Genomic DNA, 15,793 nt, shown 5'->3' on the forward strand with positions numbered 1-15,793 from the left:
AGCTGTTAGTAGGTTGTGATGGCCCACTGGGCGCTGCCGATGTTAGTGCTTGCGTGTGTTATAAGCTGGCGGGCGTGGTGCTCTGGAGAGATACTAACAACCCTAATAACTAGGTACCTGAAGCCTAATACTAACTACAGAGGTACCTACCTAGGTACCTACCTATGCACCTTGGTACCTTCGTTCTACATGTACAGAAGAATGTAGTCATTGTAATATTAGCGAGACTTCAAACATGCACAAGTTCGAAGTAAGCTCGGCAGTGCTGAGATGCAGCATTGCGAGGTGTTCAGGGATCGGTACCTGCTACGTGCCGACTCCGTACGGAGTACCTCATGTCAAGATCCGCCGGAAAGGTCGCGGTGAGAGCTGCAAGAGGGTTGCGACGCAACACAGTGCCTGGCGGCCCGACGGACCGGTTCAAGGGGACGCAGGTTTGATCGGAGCCTGGGTTCTGACGCTTCTATGGCATGGTACGTTTGTTGTATTCATGCAAACATGTGACGTGTGCAGGTCGAAGCGGGCGCCAAAGCATGGAATGGGATGAATATCGTGGTATCATGATGGGACAGAATCCTAGAAACGTTGCGGCAAGTAGGTACAGGACAGGTCTGCCCGGTGGTAGCAGCCTCTCACGCTTCCTGCCCCCCCTCTGCCCCTCCCTCCCCTTCCCCTTCCTCCTCCTCGCTCACTTCCTCTCCCGCGTCCATTGCCTCCCGTCTCCTCCTGGCTGCCCGTTCCCGCTTCCGTTCCAGCAACATCTTGAGTCGCTTGGCTCCGTTGAAGACGCCACTCGTCCCCGAACCGCATGCGGCGCAGGTTGGGTCTCGCCTGAACCGCTTCAGCGCGCACCCTTCGCAGAAGTAGTGGCCGCACCTCGTCACGATCGGCTCCTTGTAGGGGCCCCTGCAGATGATGCAGGAGAAGGGAATGTTCTCGAGCATGGCCTCCTCGGCGTCGTCGTCGTCGTCGTCCTTTGATCTGTCGCGGTTCGCACTGGCCACCACCGTGCCGGCGAGGTTCTTTCCCTTGCTCACGTTTTCCCACTCCTTGTCCAGCTGCCAGCCCTGCTTGTAGTCCTCCCGGCTGTGTAGATATTTACTGCAAGACGCACCCCCATGTGAGCCGATGCACGCTGGGAGAGTCAAAGGGGAAATGGGGCCACGTACCAGTTATCGCCGAAGCCGCAGAAGCCTGTGACCTTGAAATCCTTGCATACGTCGGGAGCAAAATCGGTGACGGTGATTGTCCGGATGTTGGTCGGCGCCTTGATCGGCCCAACCGTCCGTTGCGGAGCGTCGGGATTCTTCTGGATGAAGGTGGCACGGTTCGCGAGGCCCTTGTATGTGCCATCGGACTTTTCGTCCTTGGAAACGAATCTCGTGGATCCAAGGAGCTTCTTGGAAGAGAGCCCATCGTCGGCAGCTTCGTCGTACCAGTTGCTTGATTTCGTCGCGTCGTTGGCATTCGTGATGGGAACGCTTCGGTCTGCCGTAAACGCCGGCGCCACATGGTCCCTGCCACCGCCATTGACTCCTCGAGAGTGGACAGCAACCGAAGCGTTCTTCTTCCTTCGCTTGATGCGCTGGCCTGCTTCGTCCTCGGATGACGAGAAGTCGCTGTCGCTGTTGGCTGCTGGCGGCGTCGCTGGTCGCTTTCTCAAGCTGGCTTTTCCTTTGGCACCTCTCCGCTTGAACACGGCAACGGGCACGGGAGCGCCTTCGGCAGGTGAGGGACCCGAATCAGCCATGGCGTTGGTCAAGGATATGCAGCAATGGCATGCGAAGGACGAAGTTTGATTCGAACTGAAGCTCGAGTTGTTCCACTCGAAGGTGGCATGTCCTGGCCGAGGTCGATGACAAATATCACTAATAAATGGCTGACTCTCCTGAACAATCTAACAGTACTGTACGGAGTAGTTGTACTAAGTAGTAGTGCGTAAGTAATAAGTACTCCGTATGTACTCGGTACTCCGTACTTCGTACCTACTGTAAGTACAAGTGCAGGTACTCTCTGGCAGCACTTGTACAAGTCCTAAGCTCAGGACCCTTAGTAATACTGATTTGTACGGAGTAAATGTGCGCAAGTACAGTAAGTACAACTACAACCACTTACTTGCAGCACGGAGTACGGAGAACCTACTACGTACCTACTAGGTGCTTACTCACAATAAGTAATTGTAGTGCAAGTAAGTACTCTGTACAAGGAAGTGTATAGTAAGTGGCACGGAGTATTAATACTCCGTGCATTGCTTGTTCGTAAGTACTCCGTATACATACCGTACTTATCCTTCCACGCACTTGGTACTTGCACTGTAGGTACATGTACGGAGTACAGTACTAGTAGTTTACAGGTCCTTGGCGCCAAGATACGGGATAGTGCCGAGCGGAGTGCTTGCGTGCCGGATAATAAGTAATACTCCGTACTCTGTACTTTAAAGTCCAGGTGCCGTACTTACAGTACTTCTTGTAATTACTTCCTTGTCTTACTTGCAGTTGTATTTGTATTATTGAAAGTGTACACTTATTTGTAAGTAATTACAGCACGGAGCACTTCAGTAGTCCATCGACCAACCATAAGCACTTTGTACTTGTGTGAGTGTCCGCGCATGTGCGCGGCACGCGCTTTTGCTGATCATGCAAGAACAAACCATCACCAGCAGTCGCGATGATTACCAACATCAAGACCTCGGTCAGACGTCTTCATACGCTATATACTATTACAAAGCATTTACTTCAGCCATTTCACGTGTAAAGTTATGTACGTACACTCACACACGCATGCTTGGTAGCAAGGATACGTATGGAGTACCAGTGCACGTGCTCTCATTGACTGTCCTTAATGGCGGGGCTGCAATGTAGCATTTCGCGGTGACATCCCTCCGAAGAAGCTACCCGGGAGGGGTCTCAATTTGTCACCGCCAGCAACTTTATGTGTCGACTCTGAAAGTCTCTAAAATTGCGTCCATTACAAGCACAGGAGCTCATGAGAATGAACTGCTACGCTTGAGAGGTACTCACGGCGAACTGGGGAGGGGGGGGGGCTATGTCGTCCTGTCATTGTTGTTCATGCGGATTGTTGATCGTGAATGTGGATTTCGAGCGACTCGCATGTGTAAACACGACTAAGTAAAAGACACGGATATGGCATGGGAGCGGCCGTAATATACGTACATAGAAACCACCCAAAGCTGCATACGAGCTCGGTATTGCGCAAGTCATAATATGTGGTCGTATCAATTTGCGACTTCCTTGGCATTGTACGTGCTTGTTTAAATAAAACACATAATATGACCAGATTGGATCAGGAAATTGTCACTGCGTTGTGCCCACACGTACCACTACGTCACTCTCCTCGCAAATCACGTTACTCTCGGTGAAGCTCCTCCAATTTTTGGAGAGATTAAAGACCGACGATGAACCAGAGCTCTCTGTTCCTCTCACGAGCTGGCATTGTCATGTGAGCAGTGATTCATTGCCGTTACTCATGCTTGCACGTAAGTACATCCAAGTACGTACTTCATTCGCCGTACCTACACATGTCCTCACGGACAAGTCCTTGCAAGATATTGTGTACCCATGTTTTGCAGCTGCGCTCGTATCTCCTCCCTCCTCATCGCGACACTCCACTGTGACACGGCGACGGCGACGGTGGGTGGGATGTATGCATGTGAGCAGGTACTGAAGCCTAGCTGAGAGCCCCCTCCTACCAGAGCGCCCTCCCGACCAACATCTCACCCACACACCCTCCGGCTCGGCTTCACATTCAACCACCCACGTTTACCGTTCCCATAATCTGTTGCTTCCGCCAACGAGCGACATTCACCCCCCGTTCACGGCTGCCACTACGGCTCTCTCGCCTCCTTGCCATCTGCCTCAATCTCCACCAGCGGACCGGCATCACCAGCAGCCTTTCACGGAAGCTTAGCTGCTGGTATCGCCTCCAAGAACCGTACGCTACAGTAGGTAGTACGCTTGCTTGCCGTACCACACGTATCAATCCTTATAACACAGGTACTAGAAGTACTTGCTGCATTGTACGGAGTACGGAGTACTTGCACTAGGTATCACCACAACCGCAAGTACGGAGTACTTGTACAATATTGTCTCACTTGCAGCCTCGCTCGCGACTGGCCCTCCCTACGGGGCGCTGTCATTATCATCCACTCCCCTCCTTTCAACTTCATCCTCCCCCTCCTCGACCCGTCCTGTGCTCCTGCTGAGCTGAGCGCATTGCCCGACCGAGGAGAAGTCGAGTCTGTCACGACAAGCCGAGCAAGTCACGCCGCCGAGAACCATCCGTCAACTCACCTCCGGCCCTTCTCAATCGCATTGTTTTTCTTTGTCTGGAACTAGCCGGAAAAACAAATCGACCGCTGCGAATAATAATAATAATATCGCACTACCGAGCACGACCACGAGCACAAAACAAACGGGCTCCACCACCCACCCGGCCAACACATCCTTAGTAGGCATCTAGTGGCAGAGCCTACCCTAAGTGTGCTTGCTGCCACTGCTAGCCTCTAGCTCATTCCACCACTCCAGAACAAGAAACGTCGGCCCACAACCTCCTACTGGTCGAGGCATCATCCTTCTCGTTCTGTTTATTTCTCCCATCGCATCGTCGGTTCAATTCCCACACCCGGCCACTTGCCCACGATCTCTTTCCGGGCTCTGGCTTCCTTCGCCGCCGCTCGTTCCTGGTCCCGGAAGAGTTTGCCTTCGCACCCCCCTTTCGTCTCCGGCACCTCACGCAAGAGGCCACGCGGTGCTGCCCAAGCGTCACGGTAACCCGCGACCGAGCCTGATCATCTTGCCTGTCCCGTCTGACACATCCGACGTACCGCCGCCCCAACCGCCGCCGAGGTCCTTCCGCCTTTTTTTTTTTTTCGTTCCTTCGCAATCTTGATGCCCTCACAAAGTTGGTAGAGGGTCTTCTGTCGAGCCACCCTTCACCAGGATGACTTCATCTCTGGCGCCCGACGCGCGACCGAGCCTCCCCGTGCCGACCGATACTTCGAGCGATCCCTTCACCAGCAACCCGAACCGCTCGACGCCGCATAGATTCTCCAACTTCGACCATGAATTCTTCGCCACCGGGCCGGGCTTATCGCCGACGCAGGCGAAGCGCGCCCTCGAGGCCCACCTGGCCGAAACGGACCGTCGCTTAGACGAGGCTGCCAAGCTGGGCACCGCTCTCGTCTCCCAGCGCAAGGCGCTGGCGGAGCAGCTTCAGGAGGTGGGAAAGATCCAGGCCGAAGGCGAGCTGGGCCCGGATCTTCGCAAGAAGTTGGTCGACATCGAGAGGGAATACAATGATCTGGCGCGCGAATCCACCAGGGCATTCTTGCCCAAGCAGAGAGTGTCCAGCCATGAGGCCAATGCCGCCGGCTCCCCATACGTGCCAGATGGCCGCGGCAAAAGAGTGAGCCCCGCCCGGCTAGCCCTCGTTGCCTTGCTTTGGCCACTCCCCAACATCGTCGAGATGTGCCCATCCGTCGCTGACTCATTCTGTAGCGATCTATCAGTCCGACCAAGTTTGAGAGTCAAGCGACCGGCTCTCCGACGAAGCTCAGCGTCCCGAACCGCAAAATTAGAAATCAACCATCCAACCGCGTGCACGACATCGAGTTCGCTACCGAGATCAGCACATCGCTCATCGCCCAAGTTCGGAATCTGCAATCACTGCTGTCAGAGCGCGACGACGAGGTCAAGAATCTGCAGGCGGACAAGACCAGATTCGAGATCGAGTCCGAGAGCCTGCAGCAGCGCGTCAAGTCCCTCGACGAGAGCGAGCATCGCTACAAGGAGGAGAACTGGAACCTCGAGACCCGGCTGCAGGAAGTCTCCCTGCAACAGAGGGAGGCTGCCGATCGCGAGAAGAAGCTGATGCAGGCCCTGAACCTCAACGGCGCGGAGAAGACGGCGGCCCAGAAGGAACTGGACGAGACGAAACTCTCCCACTCGAGGCTCACCGAGGAGCATGTCGCCGTGGTCAAGCACCACGATATCGAGCTCGGCTCCGCGAAGCGCAACCTGGCCATTGCCGAGAGCGAACGAGCGGCCATGCAGCGCAAGATTGACGAGCTGACCAGCCAGAACCAGGAGCTCGCCAAGGCCTTTTCCCTCCAGCGTGGACGGGCGGTCGAACGGGAACCCGTCTCGGGCGTGAGCGAGGATGACCTCGACATGGCGACCGACAACGTCACGCCTGAGCACTCACCCCCGCCCTCGCCCATCAAAGGCACGCCGAGGCACTCCGTGTTGGAAACGGAGACGATGAAGTCTTCCCTGCACCACGCCCAGCGCACCCTCCAGAGCCAACGCAGCCAGTTGCATCGTGAAAAGACGGAAAAGCTTGAGCTCCGTCGCATCATCCAGGACCTCCGCGATGACCTCGAGAAGGCCAGAAGCGAAGCAGGCGCAGGCTCGTCGAGACGGAGCCGAAAGGTAGATTCCAGGGAGTTCAAGAAGTCGCAGCGCCTTCTCGGTAGCTTCCGCTCGAGCAAGCAGGTCATCTTGACCGATGACCCGGAATGGGAGGACAACAACGATGCTTCTCCCGGTGTCTCGTCCGCGGGACCGGCCCCGCGCGGTGGCTCAAACGTCGCCAAGCCGATGGATGCCAGCGATCATTTCGAGACGGCCAACGAGGCTAGCGAATCTGCTTTCGAGACGGCCAACGAACGTGCTACCGAGACGGAAGACTTCCAGACCGGGAACGAACGCGTCTCCGGGAGCGACGATGCCGAAACGGAAACCGAAGGTCTCTCCATCGCGTTTGGCCGGATGAGACGACCGCCTAGCTTGCCCGCTGGCTTGGCCCGGCATTCCACGCGACTCTCCTTCGACAGTACGGCATCTACGTCCGCCGACGAGGATGACGTCGGGGAGATGAGAACGCCGACGGCGACCTTGTCTACGCAGAGGAGCCGACTCCGATCCGGCCGCGGTCCCCTCTCTCGGAGTTCTCGACAGACCAGCGAGGAGCCCAGCTTCCGAAGCAGTCCGGCGAGCTTCATCAGCACCGGCACTCCTCAGCTACCAGGTCAAAGTCTCTTCACCGAGCTGCAAGATGTCGGAGCGAGCGACGAAGAGTCCTACGCCGGCACCCCCAGCCGCCGCAGCCTTCGCTCGTACACCGGCTCGACCCGCCGCACCGTGTCCCCTGCCCCGGCCATCCCCGAGTTGCGCAGAGCCGTCATGGTGGACAGCAGCGTCATGACGGATCCCGTCAAGATCACGACGGAGCTGTTCGTCGAGGACGCCGCCCAACGCCCCACCTCGATGCAGTCCGTCATCAACGCACCTCTCAACCTCGGCTCGGTCGCGTGGAGGAACAGCCGGGGCCTCGACTCGGACCCATCGCGGCCGCAGTCCTACGTTTCCTACAGTGACGCCGGTGCCCAGCACGAGCATGATTTCGACGAGAAGCTTTCCCAGTTTCCCGTGCCCCCGACATCACACTCGCCGGCCGCTTCGTTGGTCCAGCCGCCCTTGGCGTTCTCCCCTATCCAATCCGAGGACGTCCAGCCGCGCGAGGAGCTTGCCGTGCCTCCCGCCTCGCCCACTCTCCGCCTGTCGTCTCTCGCCACGCAAAACGTTGAACCCGTGGCCGAACCCGAGAGCCCGCGGCCTGTGCTCGCGCTGTCGACGATTGCGGCCCACGCTTCCGAGCCTGTGCCCGAGCCAGAGATCCCGCAGCCTGTGCTCGCGCTGTCAACGATTGCGGCCCACGCTTCCGAGCCTGTGCCCGTGCCCGAGGCTCCGCCGCCCGTGCTCGCGCTATCGGCGATCGCGGCCCACGCTTCCGAGCCGGTACCCGAGCCGGAGGCTCCACCGCCCGTGCTCGCGCTGTCGGCGATTGCGGCCCACGCTTCCGAGCCGGTGCCTGAGCCGGAGACCCCGCGGCCTGTGCTCGCGCTCTCCACCATCGCGACCCAAGGCTCGGAGCCTGTGGCCGAGCCTGAACCTCGGCGCCCAGAGTTGACCTTGACGTCCCTCTCGACAGCGGTGATCGAAGCCGTTGCCGTGCCACCGCCATCCTTGACCCTGTCTACGCTCGCCATTCACGCGTTCGAGCCCGAACCCGAGCCCGAGCGTGAGGTGGCAGCTGCCGTCGTTCCGCTACCCGTCCCGGTCGCGCAGCCGCTCACCTTGTCGGCTGTCATGTCCGAGCACCTCGTTCCCGTCAGCGAACCGACAATCGTCGCCGCTCTCCCGCCCCTCAGCTTTTCATCCGTTCGAGGCGAGCAGCTCGAGCCCGTCGAGGCTCCCGAGGTCGCTCCCGTCCGGCCGTCGCTCGTTTACTCGGGCATCGCCGCGGAGCATGTTGGACCGGTGCCTGAGCCCCAGCCTATCCCGCCCACACTGGGACTGTCCTCCATCGTCACCGAAGGCACGCTTCCGGTGATGGAGCTGCCTCCCCTCCCACCCATGCTTGCGCTATCGTCGATAGCGTTTGAGAACGTGGAACCCGTGAGTCCTGTGCTGGAGACGCAGCGAGCACCCAGCTTTGACCACTCTCCGGATGAATCGACCGAGAAAGCACCCGTCTCGCTTCGCAGCCGCAAGAGGGATGGCCTCATCTCCCCTATGTGGGATGAGAGCCTTCTACTGGATGCTGAGACGGACCGGCCCGAGACGCCGCCGAACGGCAAGGTGCACGGTTCCGTGCCCTCGCGTAACAAGTCGATGGACGTCCCTCCCGTCATCGCCGAAGACGAGACTCGCCAATCTCCCGGCGGTTCTCGAGACGCGGAGATGCCCGATTCGCAGCGACTGCTCAAGGAAATATCGAGCAACTCGAACGCTCAGCCGTCGCGGAGGAAGCTGGCGACGATGAGCGACCAGGGTGCCCAGACCGTTTTGACCTCGGGCGCCATCGGTACCTTCCTCAGCGGCGGCAGCCACAGAAAGGGAGCATCTGTGAGCTCCGCCGCCAGCGTTGACACCACAGGGACGGCCCGGATCCGCATGTCCCAGGAGAGCTTTGACGACTTGATGCGCCGCGAGGCGACTGACGACTCGGGGGCGCTGGAGACGTCGCCTGCCTCGAGGCCCAGCAGTTCCGCCAGTAGGAAGGGCTCCATGCAGCAGGTGCCGCCGCTCCCTTCCAATCACCGGCAGATGATCGACGCGGCGCGGTCGAGCTCCTCACGCAGCCAACGGGGCAGCATGGGCCCTCCTTTGTGGCCGGCATCGGCGATGAAGCAGCGTCCTCGCACGCCACGCCAACCCGGCGCTCCCCCTGTCGCATCCGGCCGTGACGCACCGGCATCGCGGGGCTCCCGCACCGGCTCGGCTTATGGCACGGCCGAAGTGCAGTCGCCCGGAAAGCGTTCGATGCGCTCCAGGCAGTCTTCCGTATCCTCTTTTGCCTCGGAACTCGACTCTCGGTTCAACATACGCCCCGGCGACATGAGCATGAGCATGACGATGGCCCCGGCGGGATTCAGCTCCAACACGGATCCCCGGATGATCCAAGCGATCACGCAGACCATGATTGGTGAATACTTGTGGAAGTACACGCGAAAGACGGGCCGAGGCGAGATGTCGGAGAGGCGACACAGGCGCTACTTCTGGGTTCACCCGTACACTCGAACCCTGTACTGGAGCGACCTGGATCCGTCGACGGCGGGCCGCACCGAGCTCAAGGCCAAGAGCGTTCCCATCGAAGGCGTGCGGGTCGTTACGGACGACAACCCGATGCCTCCCGGCCTGCACCGCAAGAGCCTCGTCATCATCTCCCCCGGCCGCACCATCAAGTTCACCTGCATCACGGGCCAGCGACACGAGACGTGGTTCAACGCCCTCTCCTACCTGCTGCTGCGCACCGGGCAGGATGGCCAGTCGGAGGCCGAGGAAGTGGCGGAGCACATTACCCGCGAGGACGTGGACGAGTTCAACGTCCAGTTCGACCGGCGGCCGGCCGACGGCAACGGTTCGGTGGCTCCTCCGTCGTTGTCGTCGTACAACTCCCGCGCAACGCGCGTCGAGCCGGCCGACGAAATATCCATCGCCGTTCCCACACTGACGCCCACGACGCACAAGCAAGCGTCGGCAACGAAGGCGCCGGCGGGCACGTTCAGCAAGCTGAGCGGCTACTGGAAGGCTGGCGCGCCGAAATTCTCCGACACCTTGTCCAGCCTGCGTGGCCGTGGCCCTCAGCAGGACGCGAGCATCTACGAGGCTAGCCAGGTGCACGACAGCGCGGAGGATATCCGGGAAATGATCGAGCGGCAGGATAGGGAATCTGATCGACTCGAGAACGTGAGAGCCTGCTGCGACGGTGAGTGCCTGCCGGCCGGCGGAACCGAGAGGAGAACTGCCAAGACTAACGACGCACGTAGGCAAGCACGACGTCGGCACGTTGCACCGCGATTCGAGAAGAGGCCGCGGGCACCCTGCGCACTCGCACCCGGGGCCTGCTTCCTCGCAGACACCGGCGGCGCCCGCGCGCCCTCGAAGCTAGGAGACGGGCCGTCCGAGCACGACATGTCGCGAAGCGAGGTGACAGTGGCGTTGACGTAACCTCCTCCCTCCCTCCTGCCACGCCTTTTTTTTGGTTTTCGATTTCCCTCGCACTCATTAGACCTCTCTACCGCCTGGCATGACCGTCCACTGCCGGCATAAAACGCATGGGGGTTTTGACGACACTCGCGATCATCACCCCGACGGGAACGGTTCCGCACGACCAAGATCACATTTTGCCTTGTTGCCAGACTGGCGATAGCAGCCTCACCCACAAAGCCCAAACCGTTGCTTGGGACACTGCATCTCCTTTTCCTTTCCGACCTCTCTTTGATCGTTTCCTTTGTTTGCTTCACGAGAGCGCGCAGTCTCACATGGCAGACTTGATCATACCCATGCAGACCGAGCGTCTCTTGTTCGCCGCCACGCACAGAAAAGCGTTGTTTGGTGGGAACTTGGCCAGGGGCGGGTAGCCGTACGGCTGTGGCGACACGACTGCGGCATACCTGCGCCTGCCTCCAAGCTCCAATGTTCTGATTTGCGCGACCAAGTTTGGCATATCATCTTGTCACGGTCCCGTTTCGATGGGCACCTCCATTTTTCGTTCGTCGCACGGAGGCGGTTACTTGCGAGACCCAGATTGGCGTTTGCTGGCCCATGTACATTGGACCTGCTGGCAATGCAGCCGAGGGGAGCGGGCGTATTGGCGACCGTGAGCGAGACGTACATATATGGTGTCAACTTTTTTGGCGTTGATGAAGGCGTACAATGCAATGGAAAGTTGACAGCTGTCGGCCGTTGCGCCATCATCCTGTTCCTGTGCTCGCCACAACCACGGTATCTAGAGGAGCTCGAGGCAGGGCTTGGCGAAAAGTCGTGCGTTGTAAGTAGAAAGATAATGCGGAGGTACAAGGGCTTGATTGTCCCGCTGCCTTGCTGACCGAGTGAGGGAAGCTGTCACAATGGGCTCGGGCCTGTACATTTGCCACTTACTGTATTGATGCGCATTAAGTACCTTGCCTTCAACTTGTACCTACTTAAGCGTTGGGGTAAGTAGTTGTACCTACCGGAGGACAAGTAAGAGCAGTTGTGCCCGGCCTGTGATGCACAGATTATGTATTTCCAGTTTATTGCAAGGAATTAGGTGTACGGGTACATGAAAATAGCCGCAGTGCTGGAGTACCAGATAAGTATTTGGGTACTAATAATGTACTCCGAACCTGCTCCGTACAGTAGTATACTTACTGTACTCCGTACTCTTGTACAATTGCAGAGTAATACTTGCAATTCATAAACTTACTGTGCTGTCTTGATGTGCTGTACTTGCATAATTGCTTCCCTACAAGTACTGCATGGAGTACTCCGTACTCGCATCTACTTACTGTACTTACTTATTTACAGTACTTACTGTACAAGTACTTGTACATGTACTTAAGTGCTTTCCTGTGCCGTAGCCTGTACTTACAGTAGGTACCGTAAGTAAGTATTAGTGCAGCAACTAGGTACTACAATAAGTAAGCGCTGGTACCGGCTCCGTACTCCGCACCTGCCGAACAGTGTTCGCTTACTCCGCACTCGTAGTTACGTTTTACTACCGACTTCCGACTCCAAACCTGCACTGTGCGAGCCATGAAGGTACATCACATGACGTAACTGTTGCTCGCTTGCAAGTACACTGTGTCTCTCTGTGCTCGACCAGCCACAGGCACGTGTTTGATCGCTCAGGGCGCGTAGCCTTGACCGGAACGCAGTGCGCCATTGGCACTCGTACCTTGATGATTCATTCCTAGTACGTACAAGCAAGTACCTGCCGAGTTGCTTGTTCTTCCGGGCCGAGCACTTGGCGTCATGGAAGGACAAGGTTGGTAGGTACTCCGTGCATCGTTCATACTTACTCGCCTCGATCTGAAGGCTGTCGTTTTGCTCTCCATTGTCGTGCTTCCCGCACGCACCGCACCGCACCGCACCACCCTTTCGTCCGTACAAGACGTTCCAGCTCGGAGACAGTTGGAGGCTTGCTCGCCGCCTCCGATTCAACTACTCCCAACCGCTCCCTCCCCCGCCCCTGCCGCCCCCTCACCGGCCGATTATTCCTGCATGCCGCCGTCCCCACTGGCCTGCTTCTTGCCATCGAGCACATAGATCGGCGAGCAGCAGGAACCGCCAGTGCCTCGCCATCTTGGCTGGCACCGTCTTCGACCGTCAACGAGCCCCAGCCGCGGCGAGCCCGCTCGGACAAACGATCATGGCGAGCTGGACGGCCCTTCTGGCGGCGTACCTCGTCGGAGGCGTCACATTTATCCCGCTCGTCATTGCCGTCGTGTTCGTCCACGGTTATTACACGTTTCCCTTCCGCGGCGACGTGGGCGTCCCTGCCACTGGCGACCAGGGTGATGATGACATCGTCCAGGCCGGCGATGACATGGCACCTCTCGAAGAGGCCAAGAAGGCCGCCTCCGAAGAGCCAAAGATGCGCACGAACCATGACTTTGACGTTGCCGCCGGCTACTTCGCCGTCTGTCGAGAGTACACGCCCATGGGCATCAACGCAAAGCCGATAGAGCGGTCGACGCCCCTCGGCTTGACAACCATCACGTCCCCCAGCCCGAGCGTCTATCAAACCATGTACAGGAGCATATTCGACCGCAAGCCCGTGCCCGGCCCGCTAGGGGACAATAGCTCGAGCATAAGACCGAAGAAGGCCGGCAACGTCTTCTACGTCGTTCTGCGGTGAGTTCGCCTCCAGCGGCGCTGCGCCGGGGTGATCTGCTGCTATTCTGACACGTCCGACCCAAAGTCACGGTCATTTGATGCTCTTCGACGACGACGAGCAGCTCGAAGTGCGCCACGTCATTTCGCTCGCCCATCACGACATAAGCATCTACTCCGGAGGGGACGTGACCCCGGAGGGCGAGCTGTTCATCAAGCGCAACGCCTTGTGCCTGTCCCGAAGACGCGACCAGTCCGACCCGTTGCCGGACTCGCCGATATCCAAACCATTCTACCTCTTTTCCGAGAACTGCTCCGCCAAGGAAGATTTCTACTTTGCGCTGTTGAAAAACCAAGAGCAAACGTTCGAGCTCGACGGAGGACCCACGAAGCCGAAGCAGTTCGATGTCAAGAGCATCATCTCCCTAGTCCAGAGGTTGCACTCGTCAGATGATCATCGGAACACCCGATGGCTCAATGCCTTTCTCGGCAGGATATTCCTCTCGGTCCACAAGACCAGCGACCTCGAGAACTTTATCCGCGAAAAGGTCACGAAGAAAATCTCCCGCGTCAAGCGCCCCTCGTTCCTGACCAACATCACCATCGAAAAGATACACACCGGAGAGGCTGCTCCGTTCTTTACAAACTTTCGACTGAAAGACCTATCGGTCGAGGGAGAGTGCGTCGTCGAGGCCGATGTCAGGTACAGCGGCAACTCTCGCATCGAAGTGGCAGCAACCGCCAAGATCGATCTGGGAGCTAGATTCAAAGCTCGAGAAGTCAATCTCGTTCTCGCCGTCGTCCTGAAGCGTGTCGAAGGCCACGTCATGTTCAAAGTCAAGGCGCCACCGAGCAACAGAGTCTGGTTCTCCTTCCAGTCGATGCCGAAGATGGAGATGGCCATTGAACCCATCGTCAGCTCGAGGCAGATCACCTACACCGTCATTCTTCGCCAGATAGAGAATCGTATCAAGGAGGTGTTTGCCGAAACTCTCGTCCAGCCCTTCTGGGATGACGTGCCGTTTTTCAAGACGGAGCACAAGCGGTGGAGAGGAGGCATATTTGAAGGGGACGACGCCGTCGAGCCCTCCGAAAGCGACGACACCCCGGCGGATGGTCCTGCCGATGTGATCCTCGCAGATCGCCCCGAGAGCAGGGCCGACCTTTCGACTGACGCCCGCTCATCAGAAAAGAGCCACAGCGAGCCTCTGGTGGACCTGTCGCCGGAGAAGACAGGCTTGTTCGGTAGAAAGGCGGGTGCCAATGCAACCGACAGCTCGACCTCTGTGGCTTCCACCGGTGTGGAAGCGAAGGCTGCCAGCGCCGTCCCGTCGCGTTCGCCGAGCATTGTGAAGACCTCGACCGGTCCAGTGGTTGGAACCGAAACGGCGCATGCCGATCTGTTCAGGCCGTCTTCCTCACCCCCCGATCATGCCACAAACTTCATGGCGGCATTGCAGTCACGCTCGCAGGATGCCTCCCCGATGGTTACCCCGGTTGGCTCGCCCTCGAAAGCCAGCTCTCTGACCAAAGCGTTGAGTCAGTCCTCCACCTTGACCGTGCAGAGCGCGGAAGAGGACAAAGAGAAGGCGGACCATGCGCCCATTCCACCTGGTCGCCGGAGCAATGCATCATCTACGGAGTCGGAGCCTCACAGCGATATTCCCCGCGAACCCTCCCCTGCCTCGTCGACCGCCAGCTCCTTGAAGCACCACGCCGGCACACTGGGTCGGAGCCTTTTCTCTCGTCGCGAGGGCGCCATCAATGCTGCATCGACAGAGTCTTCGAATGGAGATCTGAAGCGGAACACCATCGCTGCGGTCACCCAGGCGGCGGCACAAGCTAAGCAGTGGGGGTGGAATGCGCTTCAGCGGCAGAAGGATGCCAGAAGGAACGACGGCAAAGCCCAGGTTGACCTCAGCCAACCCATGGGCCGCGGTCAACCATTGCCCCCGCCAGGAATGCCGCTGCCAGGCCCAGCAAACAATGGCAGGCCAAAGATTGGCACGGTGATTGCTCCCAAGCACAGACCTGCCCCCGATCCAATGCCTGCCGAGGGTCTCGAGCAGCATATGGTGACTGGGGTTTCCCCTGCAATCCCACCTCCAGTGCCACCACGGAATAGAAGAGTGGGAACTGAACTGGACGAAGCGGATGGAGGAGAGAACATGCTCGTCGTTGCAGCGCCCGATGACTCTCAGCCTGGAACGCCAACAACCCAGGGGAGTGTGAACGACGAGACAGCCTGGACGGACACGATCGCCGCGGCTCAGGAAGCGAAGCAGAAATCGGCAGAAATCGATCCTACCTCCGTGGAAATGCGCTCCGTAGGAAAATGCGACCCTTTCCTTTCAGACAGTCGACTTCCCCAGGGAAGCCCTATTATTGCATTACCTGCGGCGTCAGCTGTCATCGACGATGACGACGACTACTCAGGCTGGATGGATGACGACGACAACTTTGGTGAGGACGGAATGGCTATCCATGACCCTGCTCACCATCAGCCTCCGGCTAGCCAAGGAGCGGAGTAGTGGAAGCGCATGGGAAAGATCATTGGTGAGCGTACTTTATGGCATTGTTAGCAAGCATTCGTTTGGGAATGCATCATGGTT

At 58.3% G+C, this 15,793-nt stretch overlaps 3 protein-coding genes across 3 annotated transcripts; 2 read left to right on the forward strand and 1 right to left on the reverse strand.

Moving 5' to 3' along the window:
• Positions 1-632: 632 nt before the first annotated feature.
• On the reverse strand, positions 633-1,750 carry DCS_00879 (pre-mRNA splicing factor cwc24; the record flags this gene model as incomplete). Its single annotated transcript, XM_040798214.1, has 2 exons — positions 633-1,086; positions 1,170-1,750. The coding sequence occupies 2 exons, from the start codon at positions 1,748-1,750 to the stop codon at positions 633-635; spliced, it is 1,035 nt and encodes a 344-aa protein (XP_040659097.1).
• A 3,209-nt stretch (positions 1,751-4,959) lies between these two features.
• DCS_00880 (uncharacterized protein) lies at positions 4,960-10,532 on the forward strand (the record flags this gene model as incomplete). The annotated part of the gene is made up of 2 exons (XM_040798215.1): positions 4,960-5,424; positions 5,517-10,532. The coding sequence occupies 2 exons, from the start codon at positions 4,960-4,962 to the stop codon at positions 10,530-10,532; spliced, it is 5,481 nt and encodes a 1,826-aa protein (XP_040659098.1).
• Positions 10,533-12,717: 2,185 nt separating this feature from the next.
• Positions 12,718-15,712, forward strand: DCS_00881 (uncharacterized protein; the record flags this gene model as incomplete). Its single annotated transcript, XM_040798216.1, has 2 exons — positions 12,718-13,202; positions 13,270-15,712. The coding sequence occupies 2 exons, from the start codon at positions 12,718-12,720 to the stop codon at positions 15,710-15,712; spliced, it is 2,928 nt and encodes a 975-aa protein (XP_040659099.1).
• Positions 15,713-15,793: the final 81 nt, after the last annotated feature.

Source organism: Drechmeria coniospora, chromosome 01, assembly GCF_001625195.1.
Source record: "Drechmeria coniospora strain ARSEF 6962 chromosome 01, whole genome shotgun sequence".
NCBI classification, from domain to species: domain Eukaryota; kingdom Fungi; phylum Ascomycota; class Sordariomycetes; order Hypocreales; family Ophiocordycipitaceae; genus Drechmeria; species Drechmeria coniospora.